We start from the raw sequence: 24875 nt of genomic DNA on the forward strand, positions 1-24875 counted from the left end.
GTCTATAAATTTCAAAATCATGTGCAAGAGAAGTTCTTAGTTATCGATGGACAGATAGAGATGGAGAGATGGGATCCCAGAGGAAGTTGAGGTGGTGAATGTTTCAGGGTACTCAGTATGGAGATACAATACAATGCTAACAATGGACAATCAAAGATGCTACACACTGGACAGATTTTCACCTGCTTGAGTACTTGATACAAGCACTTCATCTGTTCACACATTTATCTTAAATCAAAGAGTATTCATGACATTAATGATTGTGCTTTTGCATCAGCATACAATTATCACAACTTGGTGTTTGACTCTCGGTTAATGTGTCGGTGAACAAAGTAGAATGGCAGGATGTATTACGCATCAAACCTTCAATGTCATCTCCCAGCATCACTGACTCGTGCTTAGTTTTCTGGTTATTGTGTAAGCAAACAACATGGACAGAAATTGAGCAAGATTAAAGGTCCATAAAGCTCCAAGAGCATGATGTACAACTGATCAAGGGAGATTACTCTTAGACATTCAAAACACAAAGGGAGGTAATTCAAACATCATCTTCATTTAACCTGAATAACTTTGGATGTGTTTATGATTCATCACCACAGTGTAATCCATATATAGTTACAAAATTACTGATGTGATCACTGATATTGCCTCACACACATAATATTTGAATTTTACAAATTTTGCAAATGAATAACCCACAAATTTTAATGCAGCTGTGTCCCGTGCTTTCAACACTTTAACAATGGCACGCCAAGAATGCAAATCCAAGGTCACCATGCCACTGATCTGATGTTAGAGTAACCTGCCCTGATGTTAGAGTAACCTGCCCTTGCCTGGCAACAAAAATCCTCTTGGATATCTCACATAAAAGTTGGAAAATAACATATGGGAAAGGAGATATTTATATTTTTGTCTTAGCAACACAAAAAATATTCATTTCTTGTTCAATGAACAATGAAATGACAGCATGAAATAACATGAACATATGTTTTCATTAAAAAGTATTATTTTCTTTTACAAAAGTAATATTTTCTTGCTTCATACAGGCCCATCACAGTGGGCAAGTTGTTCTTCCATGACGGCTGAATGTGTTCAGGCTGGTCCTGTATGAGGGAATATACTTTCCACTGGACACACATTTCACAGCCCCAGTCACCCAAACACAGGTGCATGTCCAAAGGGCTCAGCGAACACATGTGTCCAGCCAAGGCGATTGATAGTGTTCTCACGGTTAAGCACTTGGATATCTTCCAAAATATTATTAAAAAACAATACTGTTTAAACTTTAGGCGATGAGGTTCTTTGAAATATTGGATCAGGGCCCACTTGCACAAAGCGATCTTAGCGCTAAGATGATTGTAACTCCCATACTTTAACATAGGCTTAGATAATCTTAGCGCTAAGATGACTGTAACTCCCATACTTTAACATTGGCTTAGATAATCTTAGCGCTAAGATGGCTTTGTGCAAGTGGGTCCTGGCTGGTATGTTTGAATAGATTAGAGCGCATGGACACCCACCCACCCCCAGACCCACCCCCCACCCACCCACCTTCACACTCACACACACACACACACTCACAATCTCACCATGTCATCAATTACACATCTAGGTGACGTACAGGTCCTTATACCTTAACCTCTACAAAACATTACTGCACACATATAGGCTCTGGCTTGCTACACTGATTGTTCCTGCACTATGTGCTGAGTCCCCGCTCGACGTCCCGCATCACCCTCAACACCTGCTCCTCATGGTAAGGCAGACACACACACTGCACACTCACGGGCAGACCCTGGCTGCCCTTAGAACCCTGCAAGAAGAAAAGCACTTTCTACATCATGAAATGAGCAGGTTGTGCTGCAGTCAGATTGGTTGAAAAGAGTAAACTTGGATCAGAAATTTGGAAATCTTCTGTATATAAATACTGTTCTTGAAATTATCTTTATATCTCTCAAGATCAATTTGAAATGCGTAGAATGAAAGATTATCTGTCCCCTTGTGACTAAATGTTGGTAGTCTTATACTTCATGCAAGGGCAAATCCAGCATTTTTAAAAGGGAGGGTTCCAAAATATCAAATCCTCTCTCAGAGGTTGGGGGGTTCTCTACAACATACTACATTTGGTTTTGGTTTTCAAAGGGGTGTGTGTGGAGGTAGGCTGGCCCCAGACCCCACAACAAATAACTTCTTTTGTTTGTAAACACAATTTAAATATTTGTAAATTCTGTTTAAGATGTACAAATCATAAAAAGTAACTCACTCACTCACTCTCACACTATTCCTGCACAGAATAGGGTCCCTAAAAAAACAACTCACTCACTCACTCTCACACTATTCCTGCACAGAATAGGGTCCCTAAAAAAACAACTCACTTACTCACTCTCACACTATTCCTGCACAGAATAGGGTCCCTAAAAAAACAACTCACTCACTCACTCTCACACTATTCCTGCACAGAATAGGGTCCCTAAAAAAGCAACTCACTCACTCTCACACTATTCCTGCACAGAATAGGGTCCCTACATGGCCTAATACCAAATTTCAGTCAGACAACTGGACTGACAACTTTGCAAAGTTACCATACCAGATAAAATGTTGCCAGTCCAGAATCTTCTAGACTAACAAACTTTTCAAAACTGACCTTGGTCTGTAGGACAGGCGGGTATTTTAAACACTGATGCAAGGTTAATTAAAAATAATTCCACAAGACACCCTCATGTCTCCTGGAGCTAAAAGGAGAGGGGTAAAGTCTGTGAGAGTGTTTGTTTGTCTGTTGTTTAACGCCACACTCCGCAATATTCAAGCTATATGACAGTGGTCTGGAAATAATCGAATCTGAACTCGACGATCCAGTGATTGATGTCATGAGCATCGATCCACGCAGTTGGAATATGATGACATGCATCAACCAAGTCAGCGAGCCTGACCACCCGATCCCATTAGTCACCTCTTAAGACAAGCATAGTCGCCTTTTATAGCAAGCATGGGTTGCTGAAGACCTATTGTACCGCTGGTAGAGTGAGTTAACCGTCTCTGTGAACAGTATCCCAGTGATGCTCTGGTGTCTGTGAAAGAGATCCTATTCACAGGTGATGGAGCGTATTCAAACCCATGAAGTACTGATGGGCTAACAGGCCTGTATTAATTTCTAATACTGTAACAGATGACAGAGCACATACTTCTACACAGGGACTCAGTCTTGCTACTCATCATGTACCAGTGAGTGAGTGAGTAAGTCGGGTTTTACGCCATTTTAACAACTCTGCACAGCAATCGCGGCGCCTTAGACGACTAGGCCACCCGTGCCCCCTATCATGTACCATGACGCTTCATGCGAGGGATGAAGACTCGCCTGTTTGGTAAGCTTTTCCAGCAGTGTAGTCGCTGGGTACACCTCTGGATCTGCCACTTCCTGTACGTCTGCTTCGGTCACCGTGGTAACAGGAACGGAGCCAGCGGAGTATCTCAGCACATTGTAGAGTGCACAGTAGGAACCGCCAGCTTCAACAAACACAGGACAAACATCACCTCAACATGTTAAAGACACAGACATCAATTAATTCATTAATTTGTCCCAGATTGGAGAAGCTATTTAACACATGACGACTGGACCCACCTGTCAGTCTCCCTGCACTTTTGAGAACTACAGCTGGACACGGATAGACAGGGCAGATGACAGCATCCAAGTCCTGTTTGTTCCAGTGCTCCAGAAACTCCTTCCTGTATTTCTGTAACCATGGTAAAAACCAGATTGATCCACAAATTCATAAAAAGAAATGCAATAAGGTCTACTACATTGTCAGTGCATGGCCCCTACACTACTCAACCATACATGTATCAATTTGAAAAACTTCACAGAAAGTCTTGAATTTATAGAGTGAATGATTATCAGGATGATTACTCTGTGCCCTGGTCTACACTCAACCCCACACATCTCCAGTCCAGTTTCCCCCTACCACCCTCAATCCTGCACAACAGCAGTCTCAACATAAACTCAATCCACCCTCTATCCATAACCCTGCTTAAACCCAGGCCACCCTCCATCATAGTCCCTCATTGATCCTCAACCCATATACCCCTACCCCTATCTATACCTCTACCCCAGCCGACATCCAACCATCCCACCCCGACTCAATCCGTATCTGCCATCAATCCATCTCACCCACCTCATTCCCCATCTGACATCAAACCATCTCACCCAACTCAACCACCATCTGTCATCAACTCATCTCACCCACCTCAATCACCATCTGACATCAAACCATCTCAATCACCATCTGACATCAAACCATCACACCCAACTCAACCACCATCTGTCATCAACTCATCTCACCCACCTCAATCCCCATCTGACATCAAACCATCTCACCCAACTCAATACCCATCTGACATCAAACCATCTCAACCAACCCAATCACGATCTTTCATCAAACAATCTCACCCACCTCAATCACCATCTGTCATTAACTCATCTCACCCACCTCAATCACCATCTGACATCAAACCATCTCACCCAACTCAATCCCCATCTGACATCAAACCATCTCAACCAACCCAATCCCCATCTGACATCAAACCATCTCAACCAACCCAATCCCCATCTGACATCAAACAATCTCACCCACCTCAATCATCATCTGTCATCAACTCATCTCACCCACCTCAATCACCATCTGTCATCAAACCATCTGACCCACCTCATTCCCCATCTGACATCAAACCATCTCACCCAACTTAATCCCCATCTGACATCAAACCATCTCACCCAACTCAATCACCATCTGTCATCAAACAATCTCACCCAACTCAACCACCATCTGTCATCAACTCATCTCACCCACCTCAATCACCATCTGTCATCAAACAATCTCACCCAAATCAATCCCCATCTGACATCAAACCATCTCAACCAACCCAATCACCATCTGTCATCAACTCATCTCACCCACCACAATCACCATCTGACATCAAACCATCTCACCCAACTCAATCCCCATCTGACATCAAACCATCTCAACCAACCCAATCACCATCTGACATCAAACAATCTCACCACCTCAATCACCATCTGTCATTAACTCATCTCACCCACCTCAATCACCATCTGTCATCAACTCATCTCACCCAACTCAATCCCCATCTGACATCAAACCATCTCAACCAACCCAATCCCCATCTGACATCAAACCATCTCAACCAACCCAATCACCATCTGACATCAAACAATCTCACCCAACTCAATCACCATCTGTTATCAACTCATCTCACCCACCTCAATCACCATCTGTCATCAAACCATCTGACCCACCTCATTCCCCATCTGACATCAAACCATCTCACCCAACTTAATCACCATCTGACATCAAACCATCTCACCCAACTCAATCCCTATCTGACATCAAACCATCTCACCCAACTCAATCACTATCTGACATCAAACCATCTCCACCAACCCAATCACCATCTGTCATCAACCCATCTCACTCAACTCAGTCCCCATCTGACATAAACTCATCTCACCCACCTCAATCACCATCTGACAACCCATCTCACCCACCTCAATCACCATCTGACATCAACCCATCTCACCCACCTCAATCACCATCTGACATCAAACCATCTCAACCAACCCAATCACCATCTGTCATCAAATCATCTCACCCACCTCAATCACCATCTGACATCAAACCATCTCACCCAACTCAATCACCATCTGTCATCAAACAATCTCACCCAACTCAATCACCATCTGACATCAACCCATCTCACCCACCTCAATCACCATCTGATATCAAACCATCTCACCCAACTCAATCCCCATCTGACATCAAACCATCTCAACCAACCCAATCACCATCTGTCATCAAACCATCTCACCCACCTCAATCCCCATCTGACATCAAACCATCTCACCCAACCCAATCCCCATCTGACATCAAACCATCTCACCCATCTCAATCACCACCTGACATCAAACCCTCTCATTCAACTCAATCACCATCTGTCATCAACTCATCTCACCCAACTCAATCACCATCTGACATAAACTCATCTCACCCACCTCAATTACCATCTGACAACCCATCTCACCCAACTCAATCACCATCTGACATCAAATCATCTCACCCAACTCAATCACCATCTGACATAAACTCATCTCACCCACCTCAATCACCATCTGTCATCAAACCATCTCACCCATCTCAATCACCATCTGACATCAAACCCTCTCACCCAACTCAATCACCATCTGTCATCAACTCATCTCACCCACCTCAATCACCATCTGACATCAAACCATCTCACCCAACTCAATCACTATCTGACATAAACTCATCTCACCTACCTCAATCACCATCTGACAACCCATCTCACCCAACTCAATCACCATCTGACATCAAACCATCTCACCCAACTCAATCACTATCTGACATAAACTCATCTCACCCACCTCAATCACCATCTGACAAGCCATCTCACCCAACTCAATCCCCATCTGACATCAAACCATCTCACCGAACTCAATCACCATCTGACATAAACTCATCTCAACCACCTCAATCACCATCTGACAAACCATCTCAACCAACCCAATCACCATCTGACATCAATCCAAATCTGACCTGAATTCTGTCAGCCACTTTGAACCAGTCATACACCGACCTGAAACATTTTCAAATAGTATTTTTGTTATTTGTATTTCAATCATTGTAAACATTAAACATTATCAAACTATTCCTATTATAAATTTATTATTCAAACTTGTAAAGACAACAATGAACAAGACACCTACTTTACTCCTGTGAATTTCTGGAAGGATTTCCCCAGCACTGGGTCCTGAAAGGACAATATCCGTGACAAAAATGGTGGTGAAAACAGACACATTGAATACAACTCAGTGTTATCCCCACCTAGATATACTACACTGTGATATCCTCCACTTAGATATACTACACTGTGATATCACCCACTTAGATATACTACACTGTGATATCATCCACTTAGATATACTACACTGTGATATCCTCCACTTAAATATACTACACTGTGATATCCTCCACTTAGATATACTACACTGTGATATCCTCCACTTAGATATACTACACTGTGATATCCTCCACTTAGATATACAACACTGTGATATCATCCACTTAGATATACTACACTGTGATATCCCCCACTTAGATATACTACACTGTGATATCCTCCACTTAGATATACTACACTGTGATATCATCCACTTAGATATACTACACTGTGATATCATCCACTTAGATATACTACACTGTGATATCCTCCACTTAGATATACTACACTGTGATATCCTCCACTTAGATATACTACACTGTGATATCATCCACTTAGATATACTACACTGTGATATCACCCACTTAGATATACTACACTGTGATATCCCCCAATTGGGAATACTACACTGTGATATCCTCCACTTAGATATACTACACTGTGATATCCTCCACTTAGATATACTACACTGTGATATCCTCCACTTAGATATACTACACTGTGATATCCCCCAATTGGGAATACTACACTGTGATATCCTCCACTTAGATATACTACACTGTGATATCCTCCACTTAGATATACTACACTGTGATATCCCCCAATTGGGAATACTACACTGTGATATCCTCCACTTAGATATACTACACTGTGATATCCTCCACTTAGATATACTACACTGTGATATCCTCCACTTAGATACACTACACTGTGATATCCCCCACTTAGATATACTACACTGTGATATCCTCCACTTAGATATACTACACTGTGATATCCTCCACTTAGATATACTACACTGTGATATCCTCCACTTAGATATACTACACTGTGATATCCTCCACTTAGATATAATACACTGTGATATCCCCCACTTAGATATACTACACTGTGATATCCTCCACTTAAGAATACTACTCTGTGATATCCCCCACTTGGGAATACTACACTGTGATATCCCCCACTTGGGAATACTACACTGTGATATCCTCCATTTAGAAATACTACACCGTGATATCCCCAACTTAGGAATACTACACTGTGATATTACTCACTTAGGAATACTACTCTGTGATATCCCCACTTAGGAATACTACTCTGTGATATCCCCACTTAGGAATACTACACTGTGATATCCCCAACTTGGGAATACTACACTGTGATATCCCCACTTGGGAATACTACACTGTGATATCCTCCACTTGGGAATACTACACTGTGATATCCCCCACTTGGGATTACTACACTGTGATATCCTCCACTTGGGAATACTACACTGTGATATCCTCCACTTGGGAATATTACACTGTGATATCCCCCACTTAGGAATACTACACCGTGATATTACTCACTTAGGAATACTACTCTGTGATATCCCCACTTAGGAATACTACTCTGTGATATCCCCACTTAGGAATACTACTCTGTGATATCCCCAACTTAGGAATACTACACCGTGATATTACTCAGTTAGGAATACTACTCTGTGATATCCCCACTTTGGAATACTACACCGTGATATACCCCACTAGGGAATACTACACCGTGATATTACTCACTTATGAATACTACACTGTGATATCCCCAACTTAAGAATACTACACTGTGCTATCCCCCACTTAAGAATACTACACTGTGCTATCCCCCACCTAGGAATACTACACTGTGATGTCTCCCACTCTGGAATAAAACATTGTGATATTACTTAGCAGGGAATACTACACTGTGATATCCCCCACTTGGGAATACTACACCGTGATATTACTCACTTAGGAATACTACTCTGTGATATCCCCACTTAGGAATACTACTCTGTGATATCCCCAACTTAAGAATACTACTCTGTGCTATCCCCCACTTAGGAGTACTGCAAAGGGATATTACCCAGTTAGGAATACTACACCGTGATAGTACTCACCCAGGAATACTACTCTGTGCTATCCCCCACTCCTAGTACTACGAGATTTTACTACTAAAGTACTACCAGATATTATCCACTTATGAATACTACACTAAGACTCAGGTTCGATTCCCGACATGGGTAAAATGTGTGAAGCTCATTACTTTCCTCCCCGCCGTGATATTGCTGGAATATTGCTAAAACCAGCGTAAAACCATACTCACTATTTCACTTACATAGGAACATGGCTATGATATCCCCAACATGATATCCCAGACTTGGGAATGGGACTCACCAGGGGTAGGAGAGCTCTGGATATCAGGGACACCACCCACTTGGGGAGAGCACAGGCCACATACACCAGCTTCAGACTTTGATCTACGTAATCCCTGACCCTGAAACAGGACAACATCATCACAGGATCCTGCTCCAACATCTGTCGTGTTTCCTCAACATATTTCATCACCGATTTTAATTTCTTTCATGGATGAAACAACCACACATGAAAACCACGCTAAAGTTAACTGCCCAACAGATTTGTCCACAGAAACATCAACATATTGGGAATACAGGGACAGCATTGATGTTGGAATTGATGTAGTGCCTGCCAGGTGACCTCATTTGCATATTTATCAAATCAAGCTACGATGTTTATCGCATCATTAACAAACGCCATTACCAAATTCACTATAAAAAGCACCACAGGCAATTTATAATTTACAAAAGTGGAGGTTTGGTGGAGGAGAGACTACTTACAGATCGGTCTAGATGTTGTTCATGGGTGGGTGCTTTTTGGAGCAGGACACCTTATACAGTGAATATGGTAAATAAATAAACATGTTTATTGGCTTTTACTTGGTACAAGACATAAAGTCAGTAGGAATGTGTTTTATGAATCCAGATCTCCATTAAAAAAGTACACGCTTATTGATATACTGGTACACTGAATGTTGGCTAACTGTATACATGTACTCACATCCTCTCCCTGACTGACTGACACCGGTCTCCTGTCATGGGTCCCACGAACAGCGACGGGAAAACACACGATGTCCGGGGAGGTGAGAAGCTCACAACCTGGTGACACATACAGAGTGAGTGAGTGAATAGTCGTCTGTCTACACAATGGTACTGCTAGAGTGAGTGGGTCCCTCCCCCCACCACACACACACACACACACACACACACACACACACACACACACCCACACACCCAACACACACGTACACTTTTGAAAAACAAATGTAGTATGGTGTAAGCAGTAAAATTGTCTGGGAGATGGTTTTGACATTTTAGACACCTCCCTTTCAAAAGCACTGGATCTGCCCTTGAACACACACCCCTTTCACTGCTGAGTCAACAACCAGTCCCCAAACAGTAAATACTATAAGTTGTAGCAGGATCACGAGGGGTACATGGGGTTTTATGCATCCAACAAGCCAGAGGGGTACAAAGGATTTTTTCTGTCTCTGAGAAATGCACGTGCAGCCTGTAGTGCTTGTGGCGGGGTACAAGAGATTTATGCCCTATTGAGAAATTTATTACCCTCCAAGGTGGGTTACACAGTATTTAGATCACGTTGACCAATCAGATCTCATCATTCTGTCATGGAGGTATGATACTGCACCTTGTGCCCCATCTTCTCCAGGGCCGTCTTGGCGACATGGACAGCTCTGATGGTGGCAGGGACTGGGCGTATGTTGCCGTCCCACGTGTAGAAGCCGATCTTCAGGGGCTGTGTGCTCTCATACATCTGTCCCAGACACAGGGCATAAGGTCAGATGGATGAGGAAGGAGAAGGCAGTTATTTGGGGAGGATGAGCATAACAGTGTTTATTACCTATGAGATAAAGATATCAGGGTTAATAAAAATCACATGTGCCCTAGGGTCATGTCCCGTCACGAGACAACAGTTTCCGTCATCTGGACAGTGTTGTTGACGTCATTCGAATCTTATTGTGACGTGAGGTTGGAATGACGTCACACTAGAAACGACGTCATAGCTAAACACACGATATATAGAGGATCCTATATTCGAATTCATGTCCTGCCATGTTTACAACACTTGTGCCTAAATTCCATTATTCCCCGAGCGAAAGCGATTATGATATGAACATAAATATAATATCCTCTATATATCATGTGTTTTTAAACAACAAGGGATTCTTTTTTGGTCAACCTGAAGTGATGATTATTACAAAGATATCAAAATATTCTGGGCGACTTGTCCCTGTTTCAGCAGCTTTTCAAGTCAAGCATCGAACAGTCAGATTTTCATGTGTTTGTTTTGGTCATTACATTTCTGAGTCTCGTGATGGGATTTGAACCACAGACCTTCAACATTCTGCCATGTCAACAGAAGGCACATCGTTGGCCGCATAGAAGTGTACTGAGACTGATTTTGCTCAAGGTGGAGGCCTTAAATTTTTCCCATGAAGGGCTTCAACCCACATCTGCTGACCCAGGTAGGTGAACCCTGTCAGTAAACTGACTATAGGTAAGGTTGCCATGTGTGGGACGACTGCTTCATTGTCATCTGAAGGATTTTTCATGAAAACACTGTATGTAAAATTACAATGAATATCGGAGGTCATAAATTGTGGCTTTTATGGAAAGAATCCACGGTCATAGTTACCTCTTTCCTGAAGGGAATTGGAACAACTTGGGGGTCAAGGGCAAACATCTCGGGGGCCATGAGAGCCTCTGTGAATCTGACCAGACCCTCCACATCCTGTGCCATGGGACCAACCACACCCTGAACTGTGGACAAGTAGGATAAAACAATAGCCTTTATACATAGGGGATGCTCACACCCTCGACAGTGGACAGGGAGGATAAAGCAACAGCCTTTATACATGGGAGATGCTTACACCTTGAACAGTGGACAGGGGGGATAAAACAATAGCCTTTATACATAGGGGATGCTCACCCACCGTTTAGTGACCCGGGTACCTTTCTGTATTCTGATTTTGGCTAGGGTATATTTCTGTATACAGAAACGTACTGGGGTACATAGATTTAGCACCGTGCCAACAATGACAACTTGCCTCAACTTCCTGCCTGTAGCACAACAACACATGGCTATCAGGGGTCGATTTAACTGGTGGCCCATTGGCCCGTGGCCAGTTAAACTTTCGAAGGGCTGCTGAAGTGTCAAGTAGGTGGCCCGTCTGACTAGTCAAAATTTCCCCACTTCTATGTGCATATTTAATATCGTCATGTAATTTTGATGAGAAAATGTTTAGGGGGATGAGGTTGGGTTAACTCAAAGAGGGATACGTATTGATCATCTCAGTAGAATGAAAACCAGCTGCCATTATGTAATATTGTTTACAACAACTACAGTTTTATTTGCTCATAAATCACCATGAAATTAAGCCAGTGGAAGCCAAGTGCACGAAAATGTGTATTTAGGGGTGAGGAGTTCTTAAATTTCTTGAGCCCCCTAGGTAACTCAGTCGGGGATAGCCGCTTCAGTGACTCCATCACCTAGTCGTGATCTAGTCAGTTTGATGATGGGCCAGTAACTTTTGAAAGGAGAAAGCCCTGCTGGCAACATAAAAATTGTTGTTAAATCTACCCCTGGCTATGGTCATGTTTGGCGTAACACTCACCCAGAGTCTGTCCAGGATTCACAGTGAAGTGGCCTTCAGCACTGAAAACAAACACACAGTGGTCAGTGACCAGTACTGGACATTGCGTCCACGGATATATTCCTTGTGTGAAAGGAGGGACACTGTTCAGTAAACCTGTCCTTAATTATTCTTCCCAGCTCCTCACCATTGTCAACAGATTATCTCTTTGTAGATTATGTATTGCAATCAGAAAGCATATTGCCTCTTCAAACAGTCAAAATGTATCTAATTAAATTTGGCCGACTTGGAAACGGACGATCAACTTCAGGAACATCCTTCAAAATAAAACAATCGATAATTGTAATAAAAAATGTATAGATAATCAGTAATCTGGAAACTTGTTATCTGGACAATTAAGCTAAGATTCCACCATCCAGATTAAAAAGGTTCTTAATCTGGAATCCAATAATCCAGAATGGCCATTTTCTGGGTGATGTTTTTACAAATGTCTATATACATTCTTAAAAAAGATAATGTATTGACTTATTTATATTTGTTAATCTGAACGACTTCTATGGAAACTGATCTGCCAAGATTAACAAGGTTTCATTACAAGAAAAAGTGTTACCATGGTTACAGTAAGTCTTGCAGCCTTTGGGTGTCACCGGATGCCTTTCTTGATATAGCTGCATAGCAGTTTGTCACCATTACAAGAGGGGAGGTGAAATGGGGTCTAATGTGTTAAAGATTATTCAACTTATATAGCCATGTGCATTCATGTGTGTTTGTGTGCGAGTGCATGTGGGTGTGTGTGTGTTTGTGTGTACTAGTCAGGACTAATGCCAGTTTTACAATGTTAGCTCACTGAGATACCATGCCACAGTTACACATGGATACCCCACTCGGACACAGTATCCTGACTCCAAACTGACCAGTCCTTGTCTTATACCCTTAATGCCAAATGTCAGGCAAGGTAACAACAAGTACCATTTTTTTAATGTGTTTTGGTATGAAACAGGCAGGGATCAAACCCCCGACCTTTCACTCTCTGGGCAGATGCTCTATCCACAAAACCGCAGAAGTGGTCTATCATTATAAGAACATACAATAGAAGAACATACCTGAGTCTCCCCCTGGTGGGCTTGAGGGCGCACACGCCACACATCTGGGCTGGTACTCTCACGCTGCCCCCAATATCTGTCCCCAGCCCACAGATTGAGCCCCCAGCCCCAAGAATGGCTCCCTCACCCCCTGACGACCCACTGGGGCTCCTTGCGGGATCTTTAGGGTGTGTCGTCACTCCATATATGGGATTGGAGCAACCATAACTGAAAATCAGTAGAATTCATTTCCTGGTTGTAGCGGTATGAGAAAAACAACTGACTAAAAAACTTACCTATGTTGAGATGACACAGTAAGGACATGAGAAGAATATGATGCACAATAAAATCGCTTTGATAGCTTCACTCAATCTATACTTATTTCCATTTTCCTAGTTGAGGTTGAGGGGCACGTAAACCAAGAATGAAATAAAAATTCTAATCACTTAACAAGGTCCTAGCATATCACACAGCAATACATAACATAGTGTTCTAGATCACACCTACCTGTACATGGTTTGGGGCACATTTGTCCTCATGAAGGGAATAGCACCTTGTCGTTTCAGCACCTGCCACACATAGAACATTATCTTATGGAGTGTATAGAGCTGTCACAAGTAGAACATTGTATTACACAGTGTATAGAGCTGTCACAAGTAGAACATTGTATTACACAGTGTATAGGGCTGTCACAAGTAGAACATTGTATTACACAGTGTATAGAGCTGTCACAAGTAGAACATTGTATTACACAGTGTATAGGGCTGTCACAAGTAGAACATTGTATTACACAGTGTATAGAGCTGTCACAAGTAGAACATTGTATTACACAGTGTATAGAGCTGTCACAAGTAGAACATTGTATTACACAGTGTATAGGGCTGTCACAAGTAGAACATTGTATTATGGAGTGTATAGAGCTGTCACAAGTAGAACATTGTATTATGGAGTGTATAGAGCTGTCACAAGTAGAACATTGTATTATGGAGCGTATAGAGCTGTCACAAGTAGGACATTGTATTAAGTAGTGTATAGAACTATTACATGTAGAACATTGTCCCATTGATGAAATATTGGGGTAACTAAATGTGACCTGTCTGAAGTGTGTGGTGCAGACATTACCTGGATAACCACAGCATCTTGAGTTGCTGGCTTGTGGATGTAGTATTCCATTCCACCAGTGCAGTCATAACCCTGCAGTGGCAACATGGGTGGAAAGGATTTAAAGCAATTACCGGTAACATTAACACAAGTTCATTACATATAAACTCTTTTATGAGAAGTGCTGGCCTGTTTGTTAGTCATTAATGACTAGGCACTTAATTCCACTCCTTATTCGGCACATCCAGCGCAGTGACATACATTACCACATTGGTTTGAAGGCATAACTGTCACCTTGTCACTTCTGTCACACATTTCATGGGATAATAACATGGGTGCCATCTTTCAAAGAATGCCACAATCCATTCCTGAAACTATCTCAATTAGGCACATCTGGAGGTGACGTGCTTTACTACAAGAGGTGACGCGCTTTAGTACTAGAGGTGACGCGCTTTACTACTAGAGGCGACGTGCTTTACTACTAGAGGTGACACGCTTTAGTACTAGAGGTGACGTGCTTTACTACTAGAGGTGACACGCTTTAGTACTAGCGGTGATGTGCTTTACTACAAGAGGTGACGCGCTTTACTACTAGAGGTGACACGCTTTACTACTAGAGGTGACACGCTTTACTGCAAGAGGTGACAGGCTTTAGTACTAGAGGTGACCTGCTTTACTACTAGAGGTGACACGCTTTACTACTAGAGGTGACACGCTTTACTACAAGAGGTGACGCCCTTTAGTACTAGAGGTGACATGCTTTACTACAAGAGGTGACACGCTTTACTACTAGAGGTGACATGCTTTACTACTAGAGGTGACATGCTTTACTACTAGAGGTGACACGCTTTACTACTAGAGGTGACACGCTTTACTGCTAGAGGTGACATGCTTTACTACTAGAGGTGACGCGCTTTACTACTAGAGGTGAGGTGCTTTACTACAAGAGGTGACATGCTTTAGTACTAGAGGTGATGTGCTTTACTACTAGAGGTGAGCTTAAGGTAGTTTGGAGCATAAATATTGTCACACCATAAGACAAAAGCATAAATGGAACTGTTACCTCATGTTACATGAACCAGGAATTCCATTATCATATGCAGCAGCATCTAGTCATGGTCCACTAACCTCAATTTCAATGTTTTCCTTGATGCTGACTGGAATACCGTGAAGTGGTCCCTTGGGGTCAGTCTTGGAGTCACATAACACTGCCCATTCCTGCAGGAGAGTTATATCCCTTAGTTCAAGGACAGTGATCTACATTAGCCTAGACATTTCCTGGGGGATAACTAAAAATACTGTCAACATATATACTGAGGACACATGGCTAAAGTGAAACAATGATACGCATGGCTAATGTTGATACAATGTTACACAATGATACACATGGCTAATACTGACAATGATACACATGGCTGAAGTGACACAATGTTACACAATGATACACATGTCTAATACTGACAATGATACACATGGCTAATATTGACAATGATAAACATGGCTAATGTTGACAATGATACACTTGGTTGATGTTGCCACAATGTTACACAATGATACCCTTAGCTAATGTTGACAATGATACACATGGTACTGTTGACACAATGTTATACAATGATACACATGGTACTGTTGACACAATGTTATACAATGATACACATGGTACTGTTGACACAATGTTATACAATGATACACATGGTACTGTTGACACAATGTTACACAATGATACACAGCGGTGCAGTCTTACCTCAGCTTCTAGGATTGGTTCCACCACACAGTTGCACTTCTCATCAACTTCTAGAGCCTGTAAACATAACACTTGGATATTTGTGTGAAGATCTCACATAATGTGACTCTGTGAACCTGTGTGGCCCTTCAGCATGTCCCCTTTCCTTCATTGACCCTTTGCAACCTTACACTAATGCTGAGATAGTTAGATATCATAGCAATCCAAATTATTACAATATTATGAAAATTAGTAGTATCTTAAACACAAAATAATTACTTCATAATCCTTCCACACACTCTGTAATTTTTATTATTTTCATTATTTTTATTAGAAGCCTCGCGCACTACATCCTTTACTCAAATGACAGGTCCCAAACAAAGAAAATTTTAATCCATTATTGCAACATACTATGACAACATCCTTGTGATGTGGCTCTCTGTACATACCCGAGACTGGTAAGCTCGGAGCACATCTATGGCTTTCAGGTCCCCTGTTTGGAGCTTGTGTTGGAGGTCTGTCAGTGAAAGGCCCAAGATGTACTCTCTTGTGGTCAGGCTCAGCTGGAGTGAGTGAGTGAGTTTGTTTTAATGGTGCTTTGGTTTTAACACAACCTGTCCGGTTTGTTTGTTTGTTTGATTGTTGTATAACGCCACACTCAGCAATATTCCAGCTATATGACTGCTGTCTGTAAATAATCGAGTCTGGACCAGACAATCCAGTGATTGACATCATGAGCATCAATTCATCATGAGGATCGATGATGTGCATTAACCCGTCAGTCACCTCTTACGACAAGCATAGTCGCCTTTTACAGCAAGTATGGGTGCTGATGACCCATTCTATCCCGGGTCTTCACTGGTGTCCTCGTGGTTAAAGTGTTTGCTTGTCACGCCAAAGACCCGGGTTCGATTCCCGACATAAGTACAATGTGTGAAGCCCATTACTGGTCACACCGCCAAGATATTGCTGGAATATTGCTAAAAGCGGAGTAAAACCATACTCACTCACAGAGTGGGACAACTACCCTATATTCATACTGGGACTTGACTAAGCGAACTTTATGAGAGTCCAAAAGTTGTTTTGATTGTCTGTGTTTAGGCCCTGGTAAGCTCACAGCCATGTAAAGGCTGATGTTGCGTAATTGTAGTTTGGCTATTTGTCTCTTCAAGCTAGATCAAAACAAAGTGGTCAGTTCCCAGGTCGGGATTGGTTGTGAACCAATGTGGCATATCGGCAATATTTGAAACTTTAATTGTATATGCCATGTCAGCAATAAGTACAATGGATTATGAGCACAATTCAATTGATCTTGATGGGATATGAGTGAATATTTCAGCATGAAGTAAGTTTTTTAATTGTGATCTCTGATACTTGCTCTTGATTTTTGTGTAAAATGTGATGTTTGATTAGACTGCCAGAATTAAATTCTTTTTAATTTGCTGTGTGATCTGTAATTGTTATGTACGCTCCACTCATAACAGACTAAGAACAAAGAACAGATCGTGTAAAGTTCTGCAGGACGTAGCTTTGTACAGCGAATTGTGGCATGTTGAACATCTACAGACCCGTGAAGATCAGGGGTAGAAATGGTCTTCAGCAACCACTGCTTGCCTTAAAAGGCGACAATGCTCGTCGTGAGAGGCGATTAACGGGATCGGGTGGTCAGACTCGCTGACTTGGTTAATGCATGTCGATCTCAATAGCGTTGATGCTCAAGACATTGTCTGGTCCAGACTCTATTATTTACAGACCGCCATCATATAGCTGGAAGCTGACAAGTCCTTGTTTTAGCCTCTTAATGCTATTCGCCAGGCAGGGTAACAAGTACCATCCTTTAACATATTTTGGTATGACGCAGCCGGGGATCAAACCAACAACCTTACTCTCACCTGTCTGACATTCTACCCACTAAACCACAGAGACGGTTGACCTACTGGAATATACATGTTGGTGATACCAGCCTCTAATCAAGGCGGTCCAACCCATACAGAAATATGGTTTGAGTGTAAGCAAGCGAATGAACCCTTGTTACCTGTGCCCAATCCAAGATACATCTGAGGGGAGCATGTCATAACTCTATATGATCAAAGACGTAGCTCTAAGATAGTTCAAGTAAGGGATCACACTACGGTCCTATATCTTACTGGGTATTCGTATAGCTGCTGTCGTAATGTGTTCATTGAAGCTTGTAACTGGTCTCTCTTCTTGGAAAGCTTCTGGTCAAACGCATGCTTCCTCCATGCCGCTCGGACGACCCATGCAGCCACACAACACCCCACAATGGCGGGCGCGGAGTGTCGTAGCGACTCTATGCTGGGGAATTCCGGCAGGAGGCTTGTCTCCCTCAGTTTCTGCCACATCTGTAATGATTGTTTTATCGTGAGTTGTTTTGTTATTGATTGGTTTATAGATCCACCAAACCATCTTCCCGAAGCAAAGGCGTTAACTGAGTGTAAATAGCCATCTTCCCGAGGCAAGGGAGTTAACTGACTGTAAATGGCTTATCTTCCCGAGGCAAGGGAGTTAACTGACTGTAAAAGTCCTTCTTCCCGAGGCAAGGGAGTTAACTGACTGTAAAAGTCCATCTTTCCGAGGCAAAGACGTTAACTGACTGTAAAAGTCCATCTTGCCGAGGCAAAGACGTTAACTGACTGTAAAAGTCCATCTTGCTGAGGCAAAACATTAACTGACTGTAAAAGTCCAGTTACCACCATTGCCGACCTAGGCTGGAATTTGCAGGCTTTATCATAACACCAACAGTGGCTAATACGAGTTATGTCCCTTTTATGTCATTCCTATTGACCAATCAGATTCAATCTCTAATATCACTTGCATTTGCTGCAAAATGGCAGCGCTCACCCAGTCGAGATCTAAACACAATCTCATTAAAATCAGATCTTAGTTGTCGCTATTTTCAAATTGGCGACAACGCTTCAAAACATCTTTTGACAAATTCTCGATTAAAAATTTGAAACCCGAACAAAAGAACATTCTGGAATCGCTAATAGATGGTCTAGATTGTATGGATTCAGTCGTTAAAACCATAACTATCGTTTGGAATACCCCGTGTTAAAGTTTTCGAGGATGCATGATCAGAAATCACAATCCGACTGTCTCTTTCATGATCCGGTAAGCGACTCTCTGATTGGTCAGATGAAAGGTCGTTCTCGTGTGACCTCTCCTGGAATGTCCTCAGATCTTAGTTTAGCGGTAGCGAGAACTAAGGTCTGATTTTATTGAGAATGGATCTTAACAATAATCAAGATCTATATTGTTATAAAATGGGTCTTACGGAGTGCATCAAATCACTTGAGTACCTTGATTAGAAACATGGAAAGATCTGCAAAATATCTGTCGATGCCCAGTGTACGGTAAACATGCTTTCCAAATCCTGCAGTAAACCGGAATCTGCATGTTGAAATCCATGTTGTTTACGAACCAGATGTCTACTTCGTTACGCAATTTTGATTGGACTATGCATAGACTCATTAGTCCGTCGAAAATGTAATTCGGGCATTCCAGTCTAGTTCGGCAAGGGTGGAATATAGACAGTAAACACTACATGTAAACACTACACATTTCACCGAAACGGACAAATAAACATACAATTTGAAAATTGATTATGTCACATCAACCAACCCTAACATTGACAAAAATAAACAAATAAGAAGGGCTAAGTGTATTTTATTTTTACCCAAAAAAATCTGTAAAGCAACTAATACAAGAAACAAGAAAGCCTGAATAACAAAACATTGAATAGGATTTTTAATTTAATTTGATTATAATCAATGACTGGTTGTATGGTAAAAAACGATTAACCAATGATTGGTGAAATTGAAACATACAAAAGATTTTTAAAATATGTAAAAAAAATAGTAAAAATATGTAAAAATACAAGTAGTAAACAAAGTAATCTGTAAAAACATTTGAAGCAGAAAATTATTGTCTGTTAGAGCCTTAACATGAATGTCTTGAACAGGAGTGTATATTTAATCATCACCCAGCAATTAAATCAACTACATTAGCATGTCTTGGAAAGGTTCCCTCCCATCAGTCAGACAGGCCCCTTGTTATACACCTTGTTATTGCCAATCGTCATACAGTTGAGTAGGGGGGTAATTAGAGCACTCACCTCAAGCTGTAATGGTATGACCCAACACTCTGAGTTAAGGTCTTTGTTACGACAACAATGTTAAATTCATAAAAGGTGAGTTGTTGTGAGCTGGATATCTTGTGAGAGGAGGGTATTAAAATGATCAAAGTCACTATAAGTTCTTTTACTAACAAATAATTATTATTTTTTAATAAATACTTTGCCCTTTGAGCATGTTGAGGTTAATAAATGTAATTCATATAATCCTATGAAAGAAGACTAGAGATGTTTCTTGTTAAACATGGTTCATATTTATAATATAATGTTGAATAAACCATACGAATTTATTAATTACTTTTCTGCTTTACAATTTGTTTTCTTACAATCTGCTAATGAACTAGCACAAGATCATTCATAATTACAATCCTGGTGTTCCCTATAATTCAAACTTAAACATAAACACAGTTAATGATCTGTGTGGAACAGTCCATATTGATAGGGAGAAGGCAGGGGATTAGTGGTCCAGTCATGCATATCCTATGTTGTTATAAGCTGTATGACACATGGCCTGTATGACTGATGGGAGGATACCCTGGGAGTGAGTGAGCATGGTTTTACGCCGCTTTTAGCAATATTCCAGCAATATCATGACGGGGGACACCAGAAATGGGCTTCACACATGTTGGGAATCGAACCCGGGTCTTCGGCGTGACGAGCGAACGCTTTAACCACTAGGCTACCCGACCGCCCCTTGGATAGGCATTTAGAAGTGATACACAAGTGGAAGAGAATTTATGGATGTCTACTTCTTCATTATGAGGACCATTACGTTTTGGAGTATATACTAACTCTTTCACCAGGTGAATAAATGCCATGAGTCAGAAATCATATATATGTACCTGTCAGTGTATAACAACCTGGTGAAGGAGTAAGTATATACTCTTAAACGTAGTCTTCCTCATAATAAAGATGTTGACATCCAGACATTATCCTGATCATAGGCAGCCTATTGAACACTATCAAGTGGAGACAAATACCTACTTTTCAAACCGACATCAATTGGTGGCTGCCAAACAGGAAATTCAAATCAAGTCCGATTAAATCCAATCCTGAATTCAATTTCTGATAAACCTTTCTTTTCACCAACACAGGCTGATGATAAATTTACTACTGACAATCCCCTTGCTTAATAATTATAACCAGATACATTTCAAATTGCTTTTCCACTATGAACAGCTGCCTAATGCCACACAAACTAGTGTACTTATTTTTCAGGAGTTTGTTTGTCAAATATCTGGATCAAATACATAAAATAGCTACACGATAAATTGCAAAGAATAATGAAGTACAAAGCAGGATTTATTTCACAATGAAATATTATTCAATCGTGACGTCATTTCTGGAGATTCGATTATGCACTCACAACTTCATGACATCATATAATGGATGACTTTATTTTTTAGAGGGAAGTGTCTAGTAAGTTGTTCCCCATAGATGTAGCTGAGCTATGCAGATAAATGCAGTGTCCGAACGGTAACATAAAAATGTGGGAAAGATATGACAATCCGTATTGGGAGAAACGTTATTGGTAATCGATGTGACGATTGTGAGAATATGCAGGAAATATCCACCGGTGCACAAAATGGACTTGTCACACATTGCTGAGGTCGAATTCTATTCAGTGAGCCATCATTATTTGAATACGGTAAACATTTTTAAAGCTTGTACATTTTATTTTCATCCTTAAAAAGAGGAGTACATAACGTTGATATCTCATATAAAAATAAACAACACCTGGTACATTTATCGTACATTAAAACACTGCTACACCCCCACACACCCCGCCTCAATGTTTATTCTCCCTGCAGTGTTTCAGTGGATGATAAACAACTCCCACTCGTCGTTTACTTCTTGAATACAAATGCACAACCCATTCCATGCCTGTTAGAGAGATCATTCAGGGTAGTAGACATTTTGTACCTACAATTTGAAAAAGTTTGTCTTCAAGTACATCTTCCAAAGGCAAGGGTGTTAACTGAAAACAAAAGTTCAGTTTCCTACCTTGCCACCTAGCGGCACCAGTGGCCATTACAAGTTATGTCCCTTTAATATACCTTCTATTGACCAATCAGATTCCACCTCTCATATCACTTGCATTTGCTGCCAACAAAATGATGATCTGATCGATACTCAAGATCTATATTGTAATTAAACGGGTCTTACCTCGTGAAGTGCATCAAATCATTTGAGCACCTTGATTAAAAACATTAAAAGATTTGGAAAATATCTGTGGACGCCCAGTTGACCGTAGGCAGTGTTTTGCAAATCCTGCAGACAATTGATATCTGCATGTTGAAATCCATGTTGTTTCTGAACCGGATGTCTAGTTTGTTGCACAATTTTGACTGGACTATGGATAGACTCTTTAGTCCAGCCAATATGTAACCATAACTCCAGGCTAGTTCAGCAAGGGTGGAAACTTGGCTTTTATAGTCAGTTAACTCCCTTGTCTCAGGAAGATGCTTCAAGTATGGATATAGATATTTATATCCATTTCAACTAATTGCATCATATTATGACATCATTTTGAACAGTGTCAAAAACTATATTTGTAGTAGGTTTGTTTGTTGTTTAATGCAGCACTCAGCAATATTCCAGCTATATGACGGCGGTCTGTAAATAATCGAGTCTGGACCAGAACATTTGTATCCAACCTGTAAATAATGACGTTTGAGCCAGATAAACTGGTGGCTGATATTATGAGCAACCTCCCACATTGCTGGGGGATGACACGCCAAGTCAGCTCACCTGACCAGTGACCACCCAATCCAATGTTATGACTTTTACAGTGCTGGAAACCTATTCTAACCCTGGTCCCAGTAAGGAAAAAATATAATTTAGCTTTGGACAAGTCGCAACTGGTCTTGACAGAAGTATATTTAATTCCTCAAATTGGAAGTCAAACTGAAATCAAGCCAAAACACCAGAACACCATAGCATCATTATCATCTGTGAGTAAACTAGGGCTGGGACGGGTAACTCGGGTACTCGGGTACTCGGGTCGGGTGGGTCCTGAGTAGGACCCGGGTACTCACAGGACTGCCCGGAACTGTGGTTAGTCACATGATACTTCTTTAATGACAAAAACTCACTATAGCTCAGTGGTTAAACTACAAGTCGCTAATGTTCGCATTTGTTTCTGACGATGCACACATTCCTTTTGACTTGTATATGTTTGAGTAAAGATAAAGCTTCAGTCAACTTCAGTGTAAACATGATCTGATCGTTTGATACATGTATCTAAATCATTTTGGCCAGGGCTGCGGTAAAACAAGTCCCAAACAGACATTTTGTTCCCAATTCTTGAGATCTGCAGTGGGTACCCGGGTAGGGTCGGGTAATAGGGTGTCAGGTACCTCTGTAGTAAATTTGGACTCATCCCAGCCCTAGGAGAAACCCTAGTGTACAAATGTATATGGCATTCAGTCAACTACGGTTGCAAAAAACTCAAAGGGACCATTAAGTTTAGTTTGTTATAACTGTGGTTCATTATAAGCACATTTACAGCATATGTACAGCCAATGGACGGGACCAAGAAACAGTTTGTTTAATCTGTCAGTTCGTTATAAGCTTGTTCGTTATAAACGTTGTTTACTGTACCCAAGTTTCCTGATTGATCATGAAACTAGGGCAAGAAAATGAGTGGTAGCCGAAAAAAATGCACTATTCAAATGAGTTTTGCTAACTAAAGAATGTTGGCATGTTGGGATTTTACCACCATTAAAGCTAGATGTGTAAGACTGTTAAACAAAACACTTTTGTTGAAAAATATTGCTTCTAAAATCTGCAAAACTTGAAGGTTTATTTCTACTTCCTATGCTCTAGCTGCCTCAGATATCTTTCTATCTGGATCTGTCAACATGACATTATTTAAATTAGGCCTTCTATGGAAGGCTGCCATTTATACACATAATATGAGTGAGTATGTATGATTCACAAGAGACCAACAAGAGGTCTACAAGTAATATAGATCTATGAGTATACATTCGATCAGCTGCTTAATGCAATTTTTTCAATACAATTTTGCGACACACGTCAACATAATTTCTGAAAAAAAACCCAGAAAACTAAATCCTTGCAGATGACATAAAACTGTACTCTGATAGCAGCAGGAACTCGGAACAGGCGTCGGTGGCACTGGGGACTGTAAACAATGTCCGCTCACGTTTATACAAACTAGATCTACCCTTTGACCTGCAGTCGAACTGGCACACAACTGCTGTCATTCGTGCCACTGCAGGAGTTACCTCCCTTGTTCACAAAACGTTTATCAAAGATTTATTCGAAAACTAAG

At 41.2% G+C, this 24875-nt stretch overlaps 1 protein-coding gene across 1 annotated transcript; it reads right to left on the reverse strand.

The window, feature by feature from the left end:
- Positions 1-1564: 1564 nt before the first annotated feature.
- LOC139479253 (fatty-acid amide hydrolase 1-like) lies at positions 1565-24804 on the reverse strand. The gene is made up of 18 exons (XM_071262115.1): positions 24680-24804; positions 18573-18788; positions 16875-16988; positions 16447-16503; positions 15831-15920; positions 14724-14795; positions 14109-14170; positions 13623-13829; positions 12541-12581; positions 11562-11686; positions 10554-10679; positions 9906-10003; positions 9225-9324; positions 6797-6840; positions 6627-6666; positions 3620-3731; positions 3356-3504; positions 1565-1813 (listed from the first exon to the last, which is right to left on the reverse strand). Exons 2-18 carry the CDS (start codon positions 18786-18788, stop codon positions 1700-1702), a joined length of 1767 nt encoding a protein of 588 aa, XP_071118216.1. The 5' UTR covers positions 24680-24804; the 3' UTR covers positions 1565-1699.
- Positions 24805-24875: the final 71 nt, after the last annotated feature.

This window comes from Haliotis cracherodii, unplaced genomic scaffold, assembly GCF_022045235.1.
Source record: "Haliotis cracherodii isolate W230 unplaced genomic scaffold, xgHalCrac1.p SCAF_4, whole genome shotgun sequence".
Lineage (NCBI taxonomy): Eukaryota > Metazoa > Mollusca > Gastropoda > Lepetellida > Haliotidae > Haliotis > Haliotis cracherodii.